The sequence below is a fragment of the Capsicum annuum genome, chromosome 1 (assembly GCF_002878395.1).
Source record: "Capsicum annuum cultivar UCD-10X-F1 chromosome 1, UCD10Xv1.1, whole genome shotgun sequence".
NCBI classification, from domain to species: Eukaryota; Viridiplantae; Streptophyta; class Magnoliopsida; order Solanales; family Solanaceae; genus Capsicum; species Capsicum annuum.
The window spans coordinates 197729079-197741659 of NC_061111.1; the positions used below are offsets into that span (position 1 = coordinate 197729079).

Consider the following 12581-nt stretch of genomic DNA (forward strand, 5'->3'; position numbering starts at 1 on the left):
CAATTGCACCAACGCATATCACTATTAATTTTCTTGATCCATTTCTCTCTTCTTCAAATAATTTAATTTTTTTAATAAATCTTATATCACCCTCTTTGCTTGAGAAGGCATTTCGTCATCATATCAATCGAAGTAATTGCATTCACGTCTCGCCTACAAGTTTAAAGAAAAAATTAAATTAAAAAAGTTATCTATGGACATTTGACGGAGATATAAGATGAATACCTTTAAAATTTTGCAGCAAAAAAAATTACGTCCAGTATTGAGTTGTGTTCATGAAGTCTTAATTTAAGCTTTGATCTCACATAAACATATCTTTTTTGCAATTGAAGAAAATGAAGATAATGAGAAAGATGAATTGGACATTACTATTAAAAATGACTAAGAAGAAATTAATAAGAGAATGAGAATTTACAAGGAGTAGGAGAAAAATCTGAAGAAGAGATGGAGAATTTAAGATTAAAAATAGTGGATATGAAGAATAGAAAAAAAAAAAAAAAGGAAAAAGAATAAAGGTAAGAGAAAGAAATTGAGTATAAATATAAATAAAAAAAAAAAAAAAGGGTAATAAGATAGTTGAGAGTGCCACATAAACTGCTTCTGATAGGTTTCACTGCCTCATAGACGTGAGAATACGCAAAGTGTCACGTCAGATGTTTATGCTTAACTGAAATCATTTGTAAATAAATAAATGTTTCAATAGATACACGAGTTAATTGAGTTGCTAATAAAAAAAAATTAAAAATAATATGTCCAAGTAAAATGATGTCACTAGAGTTGGACTAAGGGAGTACATATTCATGTGCTCAATTTTACACACATAACTGCCCAATCATTGAATAAAAGATTCCTTTTCTTTCTTGAGCTTTTTCTTCCGACAGTGTCACAAACTCCAATGATGACTTCCTACCCGGCTCCGATTAACCCGACCCGAACCCGAATAGGATGGATAGGTACCGGCGTAATGGGTGGCGCAATGGCTTCTAGGCTTCTCTCCGCTGGCTATTCCGTCACAATCTACGCCCGCAATCCTTCTAAAGTTGTTCACCTTCAATCTCAAGGTGCTCTTCTTGCTGATTCCCCAGTTGATATTTGTAAGAATGATGTTATTTTCACTATGTTGGGACACCCATCAGATGTTCGACAAATTGTCTTAGAGAATTTGATTCCGTTTCTCAATCAAAACACTGTTATTATCGATCATACGAGTAGTCACCCGGTTCTTGCTAAGCAGATTTTCGATGCTGCCCGAGAGAGGGATTGCTGGGCTGTTGATGCTCCTGTTTCGGGTGGCGATATTGGGGCGAAAGAAGGGAAATTGGCGATTCTTGCTGGTGGAAATGAGGATGTAGTGAAGTGGTTAAACCCTTTGTTTGATGTGTTGGGTAAGGGGACTTTCATGGGTGGTCCGGGGAAGGGGCAAAGCTGTAAAATTGCGAATCAGATTGTCGTGGGAGCGAATATGCTTGGGTTGAGTGAAGGATTGGTGTTTGCAGAGAGAGCAGGGTTGGACAAGAAGAAGTTTGTGGAGGCAGTGAAAGGAGGAGCAGCGGGTTCAATGGTAATGGAGTTGTTTGGAGAGAGGATGATTGAGAGAGACTTTAGGCCGGGCGGTTTTACGGAGTATATGGTAAAAGATTTGGGAATGGGATTAGATGTTGGTGCGGAGGAGGGGGATGATGTTGTAGTATTGCCTGGTGCAGCATTGAATAAGCAGATGTTTTCAGCTATGGTTGGTAATGGAGATGGGAAGCTTGGAACTCAAGGGCTTATTACTGTTATAGAGAGGATCAATGGCAAGTGAATCAATTCTTGTGCCAATGTCTTATTGAGTTTGTTTGGCTGTTTGGGATGTGTTTCCTCATTGAAGAATACTTTCACTCTCTGTGTTAACAAAACCATGCTGGTGTTGACCTTACACTGTTTGCTAGACTCTCCGGAAGGAATAAATACTATTTGTATGTTGGGTCATTATTTCTTGAAAATTGATGGCTTAGGCTGATAAGTTTCCATTTATGTAGGGTGCGCATCGATCGATTACATTTTGATTTTCAGCTTGTAATTGCACTAAATTGATAACCAAATTATTTTTGGTTAGTTGATTTTTGGTCGTTAGCAATTTGATTTTCAATATAACCTATAAGAATATGCTCTTCTAATTTTGTTTTTAGTTAAAATAAATTTGCTTTTTTTCTTGTTTAAGTAGCAATTTTAATTGGATGTAATAGCGTTGTATCAATCTCTCAGAAGAACAAAGAAATTCAATTTGCAGTTCAAATTGACACCAAGTCAACAATTATAATGCAAAAGAAATTAGGGTCTGTATTTAAAATTAAAGCTATTCTTACATAGTTAGACATAGAAATGGGGTAGGTATTTTAGTAGATGAGAATCTTAGGGAGCAGGTGATGGAGGTTAAGAGAGTCAGTGATGGGTTGATGTCTATTAAGTTGGTCATTGGAGGGTCTTCGGTGAACGTTATTAGTGCCTATGCTCCGCAAGTAGATTTGGACGAGGAGGAGAAGAAGAGCTTTTGGGAGGTTTTGGATGAGGTGGTGAGGGGCGTCCGGAGCACTAAGAAACTTTTCGTGGGAGGAGATTTCAATGGGCATATTGGGTCTTTGTCAAGAGGGTATGATAATGTGCATGGCGGTTTCAGTTTTGGGCAGAGGAATGAAGGTGGAGCTTCTCTTTTGGATTTTTCTTGGGCTTTTGGGTTGTGGATAGTGAATTCGAGCTTTCCGAAGAAAGAGGAGCACCTTATTACTTTTCGAAGTTCAGTGGCCAAGACTTAGATTGACTTTTTGCTCCTTAAGAATGGAGATAGAACGCTATGTAAAGACTGTAAAGTCATACCTAGCGAGAGTCTTTCGACACAACATAGGTTGTTGGTGATGGACTTAGTAATCAACAAGGGCAGAAAAAAGGGGAGTGCAGAGGCTCGGTCCAAGAATAAGTGGGGTAGCTTGACATTGGCTAGTGCTTTGGAGATGGGGGAGAAGTTGAAGAGGAAGGGGGCTTGGAAGAGTAGAGGGGACGTGGATAGTATATGGGAGATGACTGCTAGTTGCATTAGGGAGGCCGCTAAAGAGGTGTTGGGTGTCTTGAGAGGTCGATCTAGTAAGCATCAAGGAGATTGGTGTTGGAACGAAGAGGTTAAGAGGAAGGTGGAGTCTAAGAAAGTGGCTTATGCCAAGTTGGTTGAGAGCAAAGATGAGGAAGAAAGACAGAAGAATAAGGAGGAGTATAAGGTAGTTAGGCGAGAGGCTAAGCTGGCGGTTACGGCAGCTAAGACAACAAATTTTGAGAGTGTGTATGCGGCTTTAGAGGAGAAAGGCGGGGATTAGAAGTTGTATAGACTTGCTAAGGCCAGAGAGCGGAGGGCTCGTGATCTAGACCAAGTGCGGTACATCAAGGGAGAGGATGGTATAGTGTTGGTTGAGGAGGCCCTCATAAGAAAGATGTGGCAGTCCTATTTTCATAAACTCTTGAACGATGAGGGGACAAAGGTTTCGTGTTGGGGGATTGGGAAAAGTCTGAGGAGTGTCGTGATTATGGTTATTGTAGGCATATTGAGGTTGAGGAGGTCAAGGGGGCTATTTGCAGGATACGTTGGGGGTAAGGCGACGGGGCCAAACGAGATTTCAGTGGGTTTTTGGAAGAGCACTGGCGAGGCAGCTTTGGAGTGGTTGACAAGGTTTTTTAATATCATTTTACGGCAGCGAAGATGCCTGATGCGTGAAGGTGGAGTACGATGGTTCCTTTATATAAGAACAAAGGAGACATCCAGAGTTGCAACAATTATAGAGATATTAAGTTATTGAGTCATACTATGAAGGTTTGGGAACGGGTGGTAGAGTTGAGCATAAGAAGGATTGTGACTATCTCTGAGAATTAGTTTGGTTTCATGCCAGGTCACTCGACTACTGAGGACATTCACCTTGTGAGGAGATTAGTGGAGCAATTTTGGGAGAGAAAGAAGTACTTGCATATGGTGTTTATTGATCTCGAGAAGGCATATGACAGAGTGCCCAGGGAGATTCTGTGGAGGTGCTTGGAGGCTAGAAGGGTATCTGTGGCATACATTACGTCGATGCAGGACATGTATGAGGGCGCGAAGACTCATGTGAGGACGGTAGGTGGAGATTCAGAGCACTTTCCAGTTTTGATAGGTTTGCATCAGGGATCGACTCTTAGCCCTTTTTTATTTGCCTTGGTGATGGATATGTTGACGTAACATATTCAGGGAGGGGTACCTTGGTGTATGCTATTTGCAAATTATGTGGGATTGATTGACGAGACTCGGGGAGGAGTTAATGATAAGTTAGAGATTTAGAAACAGACCCTTGAGTCTAAAGGTTTTCGGTTGAGCAAGACCAAGACGGAGTACTTGGAGTGTAAGTTTAGTGATGTGTCGCAGAAGAATGATGTGGTTGTGAAGCTGGATTCTCAGCCTATTCAGAAGAGGGAGAGTTTCAAGTATCTGGGGTTTATGATACAAGGCGATGGTGAGATTGACGAGGATGTCACGTATTATATTGGGGCAGGGTGGTTGAAATGGAGGCTTGCTTCGGGAGTTTTATGTGATAAGAAGGTACTCCCAAAGCTTAAAGGTAAGTTCTACAGAGTGGCAGTTCGACCGGCTATGTTGTATGGAGCCGAGTATTGGCCAGTTAAGAAATCCCACATCCAAAAGTCAAAGGTGGCGGAGATGAAGATGTTGCAGTGGATGTGTGGTCAGACTAGGAAGGATAAGGTGAGGAATGAGATTATTCGAAAAAAAATTGGGAGTGGCTTCGGTAAAGGACAAGATGTGAGAAGTGAGGTTATGTTGGTTCGGGCATGTGATGAGGAGGGGTGTTGATGCGCCAATGCGGAGGTGTGAGACACTAGCTATGGATGATTTTAGACGGGGGAGAGATAGGCCAAAGAAATATTGGAGGGAGGTGATTAGACATGGTATGGAGCAGTTACAGCTTACGGAGGACATGACTCTTGATGGGAAGGTGCGGAGAAGGCGGATTAGGGTAGAGGGTTAGGGGGTGGGAGGGTGTCGGTGACAGCAGGGGAGTGTTCTATATTTGTGTCTGAAGTTTCTTATCCATAGGTATTGAGTGTTGTCTATGATTTTAGATGTATAGTTTTAGTATTATCTTGTGGCTAGTGCTGTTAGTTTATTTTGCATACTGTACAACTTTATATGTATTTATGTATTGTGTCTATTATATTGTTATTGATTCTAAGTTGGGGGGTCTATCGAAAACAGTCTCTCTACTTCACCTGAGGTAGTGGTATGAACTGCGTACACTTTACCCTCCCCAGACCCCACTAGGTGGGAATACGCTGGGTATGTTGTTGTATTGCATAGTTAGAAATATAAAGATAATTTTAGTCTAATTTTATTGGGTTATTGATTAAATCATTAACTAAAATAAAAAATCAAACTGATAACCAATAGAGAAAAAATTACAAAATCAACAACCCAATGCCATTAAATCAGTATTGTTTTTTTCGATTCAATTTATCGAAAGAGCTTGATTAGATTGGCTTTCGACTTTTAGTTTATAAGTAAGAAGCCAGGATTTCTAACTCATGACTTTTGACTTATATATACTCTCTCCGTCCCAGATTACCCGTCCCAAATTGAGATAGCATATTGATTAAGAAAAATAATTAATAACATAGCTAGTTTACCATAGTACCTCTATTAAATGATGTTTACATTTTAATTTGAAGAAAAAATAATTAATGCAAAGGATAAAACATGAAAAAAAAAAAAATTCTCTTCTTGATTAATGAAAAAAGACAAGTAAAATGAGAAATCAAATTAAGAAATTTGGTATGGAGGGAGTATCATTGTCTTAAAACTTATCTCTCCCCCAGATGAACCATATAGCCAAGAGAAACCATGAACCAAAATGGAAGAGCTTGCCCCATTCATGAGTACATATTTCATAGTAGCTTCATTAAACCGTACATCTTTCTTGGTATATGGAAATAATAGGTAGTAGCATAAACTGAAACATTCTGGAGCTACAAAGATAGTTATTAAATCGTTAGCACAGCATAAAAACATTTTATAAGCACGTTTTTATTTTACCCGAATACTTAGAAGTACGTAAAGCTATTTCATCTTGGATAAGTTGATCCAATTTCCACTTAAAATACACTCCTACGTTATTGATGCCTATGCTAGTCAGCTATTCCAAACTTGCAGTAGACCATTTCAAAAGCTACTTCCAAAAGAATAAAATAACTCAATTCAGTGACTCTTAACTGGTAAGCAAGGAGAGTTAGTTTTGGGGAATATTTTCACTTACAGCTGCTACAAGTAACATTCGATCGAATTTGCAAAATGATTTCTGTAATACTTTCTTAGGTAGAAAAATTTCTACAAAACAATACATGTTCCATTCCCAAGAGTGACAAATTTGTGCCAGGGGAAACTCGCCTCCCTTGAAACTGATTACAGAGTTTGAGAAGAAAAAAACAGATCAATTGTTTACCGTCTTTGTAGTCAGACTAAACAGAATAAAGAAACAATTCTCACCTTTCCATGAGCTTTTCATAATTCTAATTTTAGACTCTGGAAAATGGTCAGTCAATAATAGCAGCACATTTTATGATGCTTACTTTTGCTCTTCACTATCTCTATTTTCCTTCTGAAAGAAACTGAATCTAGGAACAGTAGGGAAAAAAAACTTTATTACAACAAACTTCTGATGCCTATCATTTTTCATAAACATCCAATGCAGGTTTGATGGGGACTCCCTTCAAATTCTCCGGGCTTGTAATCATTTGGAATGACGATAAATACCTCTTCGAATTAAGATATACATCATATTGCAGAATATCTAGGATCCCATCTACAAGGAACTCGGTCCGATGTCTGACTGGCTGGTAATAAGCTGGTAAAACAAAACAAGCCATTCGGAATAAAATTAAGCGAGATGGCAGTCTAATTTTGAGAATACAAATCCAACAATCCGAGTGACAAGCAGTCAAATACAAGCTTCCAGTTACTTACCCTATTTTTAAGCTCCATTCCGTCAGGAATAACTATTTTCATGCCTGGTCTTGCAGCAATACTGACTTTCCCCTAAATTTTCAAATAAAAATGGCCAGGAAGTATCAGAGGGCATTAAGAAAGAATAACAAACCCTAGTAGTTCTTCCTCAAAAGAAAATAAAAATTCCTGAACATATTGCTTACAATCAAATGAATCAAAGCAGCATGTCAAAACGACATAGGCATTCGTTGGGGAAAAAAAGAGAAATAAGACCAAGGCACCATTCTGATGAGATTATTGATGTACATTTCTTACCTTTAGAGTTATGCCAGTTCCGAACCAAACATCCCCCGTCACCTTCAAGCTATCAAGTTCTATAATGCTTGGAATTGACTTGAAACGTCTATGGAAATCATCAACCTGGTCAACAATTTACTTACGTTCAACATACGAAATAAATTGAAAAATGAATCTTGTAAAGATGGAGAAATATAATTACATTTCCAAACTCAGGTCCCAATTCAATAGAAGGATCCTTGGGATTTGCTCTTGCTGCATTTCTCACAAGAGTGCCTTCAGTTGAGGTGTAAAGATCTGACTGCACAGTATAATAATGATGACAAAGTTAGTCGAAGTAGAGCCTAATATCATGAGTAGAAATTCCAGTTAACAAAACTACATCCCTTCAACCTGCAAAATGAGCAAATCTGATGTTCTTTCAACTGGAAGGTATCTTGACCATGGAATATCAATAGCAAATGCTCGATCAAAAAACTGGATCACGTGAGAACGTTAGGTGACAGAGGATATCAGAAAGAGCAACGCTAAAACTAAGATTTTTTTTTTTTTGAACTTGATCGCTAAAACTAAGATTGAACAAGCTTTGATGTATATTTCTACTTGAAGGTGCTTTTGCTTCAAGAACATATACTTGTGACTTTTGGATAATAATACCTTTGAACTGGTAAAACCTAGGCCACTTCTTTGTAGTAGCCTCTCAACGCAGTTCATACTCATCCACCTGAAAAGAAATAACAGAGGCTAAATTATTTGATTCCTTTATCTTCTCCACCATGAAAATAATAAAAACTAAATTACTTACATTGTGTTGATTGATTTGACATCCTCCTTTGACTTAGAGCCATAAACAATGAAAAACAAAAATCCAAAAATAAGATTCATCATACAAAGCAAATCCTTGCAACTCTAATACACCGCACTGTAACAGTTTACAAATAGACAAATTTACGAGCTCGGGAGGTGCAGGGAGGTAGGAGGCTGACTGTGAAAGTCGATGTCACATGGACTTTAACACTAGTTCAGTATCAGGCAAGGGTAAGGGTAATTATGCAGTACCACGGTACTAAAACCTTCAATTATCTCTGGTGTTATAATGGATGAACTTTTTTTAATGACTTGTGCCCTGCTTTAAGAACAAACTTAAGATATTCAAAAGATCAGGAAAAAAAATAATCACTTGAGCTCATTCATCACAATCCTTCATAAGAATTGTAAGTATCCTAATTGTGTTTTGGTGTCCCTTTTTCACTGAGCACTTTTGTCGTCTGCTGAGAGCCACATATTGGGTTTCTTATGTTTTCTCAAAGCTTAAGAAATTGCTGTTGGGGTTATTTTATCACAGCTAACTAGGTTCAGGTCAAGTGGTAAATTGGACCTCTTGCGTGAAACTAAACGATGTCAGAACAGGGATACTGTCTAACAAAATACTGAAATTCAGACCAGAACCAACCTGAATCCTTCCTTCCTGAGGCGGAAGACCCCTCTCCTCCGTTCCTGAGGTGGTAGGCATAACCTGAAATACTGAAAATTATAGCAGCAGCAAGCTGGTAAGAAACAGAGTTGAAATCAGCAGCTGTTTGGTGATACCTCGATGCAATGTTCTATGTTGCTCTTTGTCAAATGACTCAGGATTTCTAAATTAAAAATCAAGGAGCTGTCCAAAACAATATTACTCAGAAGATAAAAGTATCCTATCACCTCAAGCAGGAAAATAATTAATAAGCTATAAAACTAACTAGCACAAGGATACTTGGATCAACAACTTCAGCAAGGTTTTCTGACTGCAGTATTAGGAAATACTCCTTGCCCTGTAAAATACATTGAAGTACGTTCCTTATTCAGCATAATGTTCAAGTCAGCAAGCTTCACATAATTGAGAAATGTATTTACACGTATGTTTGTGCGCCCATGCTCATTGAAATTTGAGAGAAGTCACGCGATTGCACGAAAGAATATTCTAGATTTGCTCTGTGTTTAGATCAATATGATAGAGTACTCTTCCCAATTCTATCATAGTTACAAATCTCAATTATAGGTTATTTCCTCATTTAATAACTCACTTTTTATGTAGTAGGAATTTAGTTTAGTGAACTACTATACAAGGAGGCATCTTTTATATTCGTTAAGAAGCCTTTATCTTTTTATCCATAGTATTAGAACTTCTACAAGCTTATGAAGACTAAAGTAGCTTATGTTGCCTGCTTGGACAAAATTTTTCCTTTTATTCAAAAGTTTATTGTGTATTCCTTATGTACCTTTCCAGTGATGTCCAGTAGTATCAGGCTTCTTTTTTCAGTGATTATTCTAGTGACAGCATCCACATCAAGCACCATCCCAACCATTCTTCAGAGCAACTTTTCAAGCAAACGTTCCTCAAGACTTTTTCTTCACTGTTCCTCTTCTTGGTATCGGAGTTAGAGGTACTAGGTCCTTACTCTGAACTTTGAATTTTAGTCATTGTTCCGATAATTTTTTGGTTACTCTTTAGCTGTTCAGTTCAAGGACACTGATGACGTGCTGGTGAAATGTGAATAATATCTGTTTACCTCTCTTCAATGAATACAAAAGATTCACCTCCGTGTCCACTAGAGAGCACTTTCTCCTACTATAACATTTCCAGTTCTTCTATGAAATAATTCCAGTACCCTTTTTCTTTTCGGGGATTGTTCATTACTCCCTCTGTTCCAATTTATGTGCATCGTTCGACTCTAAAGACTTCTAAAATTGGTGGTCTAAAACAAGCTTTAGACATTTGTGTGGCTATAAATAATTGGTGACATTGTTTTTGAGATAGACCAAAAAGAAAAGTGTGTCATATAAATTGGGATTTGGAAGGGGTGGAGTATTTCAGACACGGTATTAATGTGACTAGTTTAAATACCACGACTTATGGTATTTTCTTGTTTTCAAAATTGGCAAACTCAAGACAATTCACCAAATATGAATTATGACAGGGAATGTTATTAGTCAAAAAACTAAATGCAATTAAATGTTTAAATTATCTAGATTCATTCTATGTATTTAGGTGAAAGGGAGCCTTGGAGTAACTGGTAAAGTTGTTGTCATGTGACCAGGAGGTCACGAGTTCAAACCTTGAAAACAGCCTCTAGCAGAAATGCAAGGTAAGGTTGCGTACGATACACCCTTGTGGTGGGCCCTTCCCCGGACACCGCGCATAGCGGTAGCTTTAGTGCACCGGGCTGCCCTTTATTCTATGTATTTAGGTCAACATTATAAGCAAGTTCTTTCTAATCATGCCATAGCTAGGGATATCAATTCATAGGTTTTTTCTTCTTTGGATCACCAAGAAATATGTATGGGGCCAACCCTTAGGACCAACTGCAATTAGAAACTTGAGCATAATGGGACGGCGCTCCCTTCGCCGTTTAAATATCAGGCTTAGTTCACATGGTGTAGGCTCGAACCTCGGACCTAAGTCACAAGTCCCTCACCATTGCCTGTTTCAATTAAGCCCAGAGGCAACTGTGTAGGTAATTTCCTTATTTAGTACCTTTCCTTATTCTGTACAGTATGAGGTTTCCTTGTTTCATTACCATAAACTCCTATTGAGGGGTGCTCTTTTATGTTGATAACATCTCAGTTCAATTAGAAATATTCTCTTTTCAATTAGTAAGTGTGTTAAGTGTGTAAAAATACAGCACAAAATAATAATACTGCCTAACAGGCCTGCTAAGGTCTCAGTTGGGGCAGCAGTAAAATTCAACACCATACACAACTCTACCTGAGAAATTAGTGGTTCAAGCTTTCCACTGGCGTTTAAAGAAAGGAAAACCTCCAGTAGGTTGGACGGATATCTACCTTGTCAAAAAAAGAAATTAGATGAAACCAATACTGTTCGAGATCTAAAGACACTGAGCACCATGGCAATCATTAAAAGTTTTAATGATCATCAGAACAGCAAATCAAATGCTTCAGTAAAAACATGGAAAATAGGTTTTCATCAGATACAAGTAGAGCAAAACAGCTGCATCCTAACTTATCTTTGACATACTCTTAAATTAGGAAACTGAGGATATCATAACAGGGCTCTTCTTTTGCTTCCTCTAGCTTCTGTGATCAATAAAGTATCTTAGCACACACTCTCCAAACACAAGAAAGCCCTTATTCAAAAATCCATAGTGTCCCTGTAGTAATCATTTGTAGGTAGTAGATCTTCACACTATCTGGTTCATTAACTTTGTGAAAATACGTTCTCCACTAAACAAAAATAGAACCATCCAATAACTTAGGAATTCAAAACATAGATAGTTGCTAATTAAGAATGGAATGAATAATGGATTCTTTAAACCCAAGTAAAATAAACACTCAGCTTGTTTTTTGTTATTTTGAATAAGTTCTTGAATCTTCCATTTCTCATTTGGAGTATCAAACCTTATACTAGACGAGGAGGAGCAGCTTACCAACTGACATCACTTCCAAAATAACAGTTGTTACAAATTCAATGTTTGCCATAACTTCCAAGAACAGAGCCCATCCATCGAGCTATTAATCTTATTAGGAATCCACATCTCCCTAGTATAACTCAATCGAACAAGCATCAACAAAAGCAACCAAAAATAGTAACTTATAGACCGAACAGAGCTGCCAATTCTCACACATTTCTTTAGGCAGAGATAAAATAAAGAGATGCAAACATAAGTTCTGGTATAAATGGAACTTAAAGGATCCAAAGTTTCTTAGAGAAAATAGCAGTGAACAAACATAGATGGAGGCGGAAAATGCATTATACTGATAAAGCGCAAGAAGGTTCAATTTCCTGATTTCATCAATGCATGATAAAAGCTCGTAAAGAAATAGAGAAACATATGAAATTGTGGTATATATGGAACACAAGAAAACCCACAAAGTAACATAAAGAAAATAGGAAGAGAATGCACATGGCAGTGGAGAATGCATTACACATTGTGAATCCAATGATCTCACCAAAAGACAAAAAACTTAGAGAAAATATGATTCTGTCGTAGCAGATCTACGAGATCATTAACAACAACAACAAAGGAACCACAGTTTCTTAGAGAAAATATCAGTGAACAAACATATAGGGAGGCAGGAAATGCATTATACTTATAAATAGCCAAGAAGGTTCAATTTCCAGCCCCTCTTTTCTTTTATTTTTTCAACTTCTTTTTTCCTATAAAGAGAGGAGGGGGGGGGGGGGGGGGGGGGGGGGGATGTAAAAAAAAACAATTTCTTTTTTTTTTTCACTCTGGTTTGCTGTGGAAGAGAAGAAGAAATTTATAGAAACTAAAGA

General features: G+C 37.9%; 2 protein-coding genes across 2 annotated transcripts in view; one reads left to right on the forward strand and one right to left on the reverse strand.

Moving 5' to 3' along the window:
- The first annotated feature begins 399 nt into the window (after window positions 1–399).
- On the forward strand, window positions 400–2159 carry LOC107843533 (probable 3-hydroxyisobutyrate dehydrogenase-like 2, mitochondrial). Its single transcript, XM_016687853.2, has one exon. It carries the CDS (start codon window positions 896–898, stop codon window positions 1802–1804), a length of 909 nt encoding a protein of 302 aa, XP_016543339.1. The 5' UTR covers window positions 400–895; the 3' UTR covers window positions 1805–2159.
- A 4275-nt stretch (window positions 2160–6434) lies between these two features.
- LOC107843525 (UTP--glucose-1-phosphate uridylyltransferase) overlaps window positions 6435–12581 on the reverse strand; it is an 11505-nt gene continuing 5358 nt past the window's right edge. Inside the window, exons 8-18 of the mRNA XM_016687840.2 lie at window positions 11052–11124; window positions 9060–9117; window positions 8897–8943; window positions 8760–8822; window positions 8112–8143; window positions 7964–8030; window positions 7700–7783; window positions 7509–7607; window positions 7325–7429; window positions 7028–7099; window positions 6435–6908 (exon numbers count right to left, since the gene is read on the reverse strand). Of these exons, the coding sequence (XP_016543326.2) occupies window positions 6867–6908; window positions 7028–7099; window positions 7325–7429; window positions 7509–7607; window positions 7700–7783; window positions 7964–8030; window positions 8112–8143; window positions 8760–8822; window positions 8897–8943; window positions 9060–9117; window positions 11052–11124 (742 nt within the window). The 3' untranslated portion in view covers window positions 6435–6866. The remainder of the gene's footprint in view (window positions 6909–7027; window positions 7100–7324; window positions 7430–7508; window positions 7608–7699; window positions 7784–7963; window positions 8031–8111; window positions 8144–8759; window positions 8823–8896; window positions 8944–9059; window positions 9118–11051; window positions 11125–12581) is intronic.

Excerpts from the sequence above, each read along its gene's own strand:
- LOC107843533 (XM_016687853.2), top strand. The coding sequence starts at position 896 with ATGATGACTTCCTACCCGGCTCCGATTAACCCGACCCGAACCCGAATA.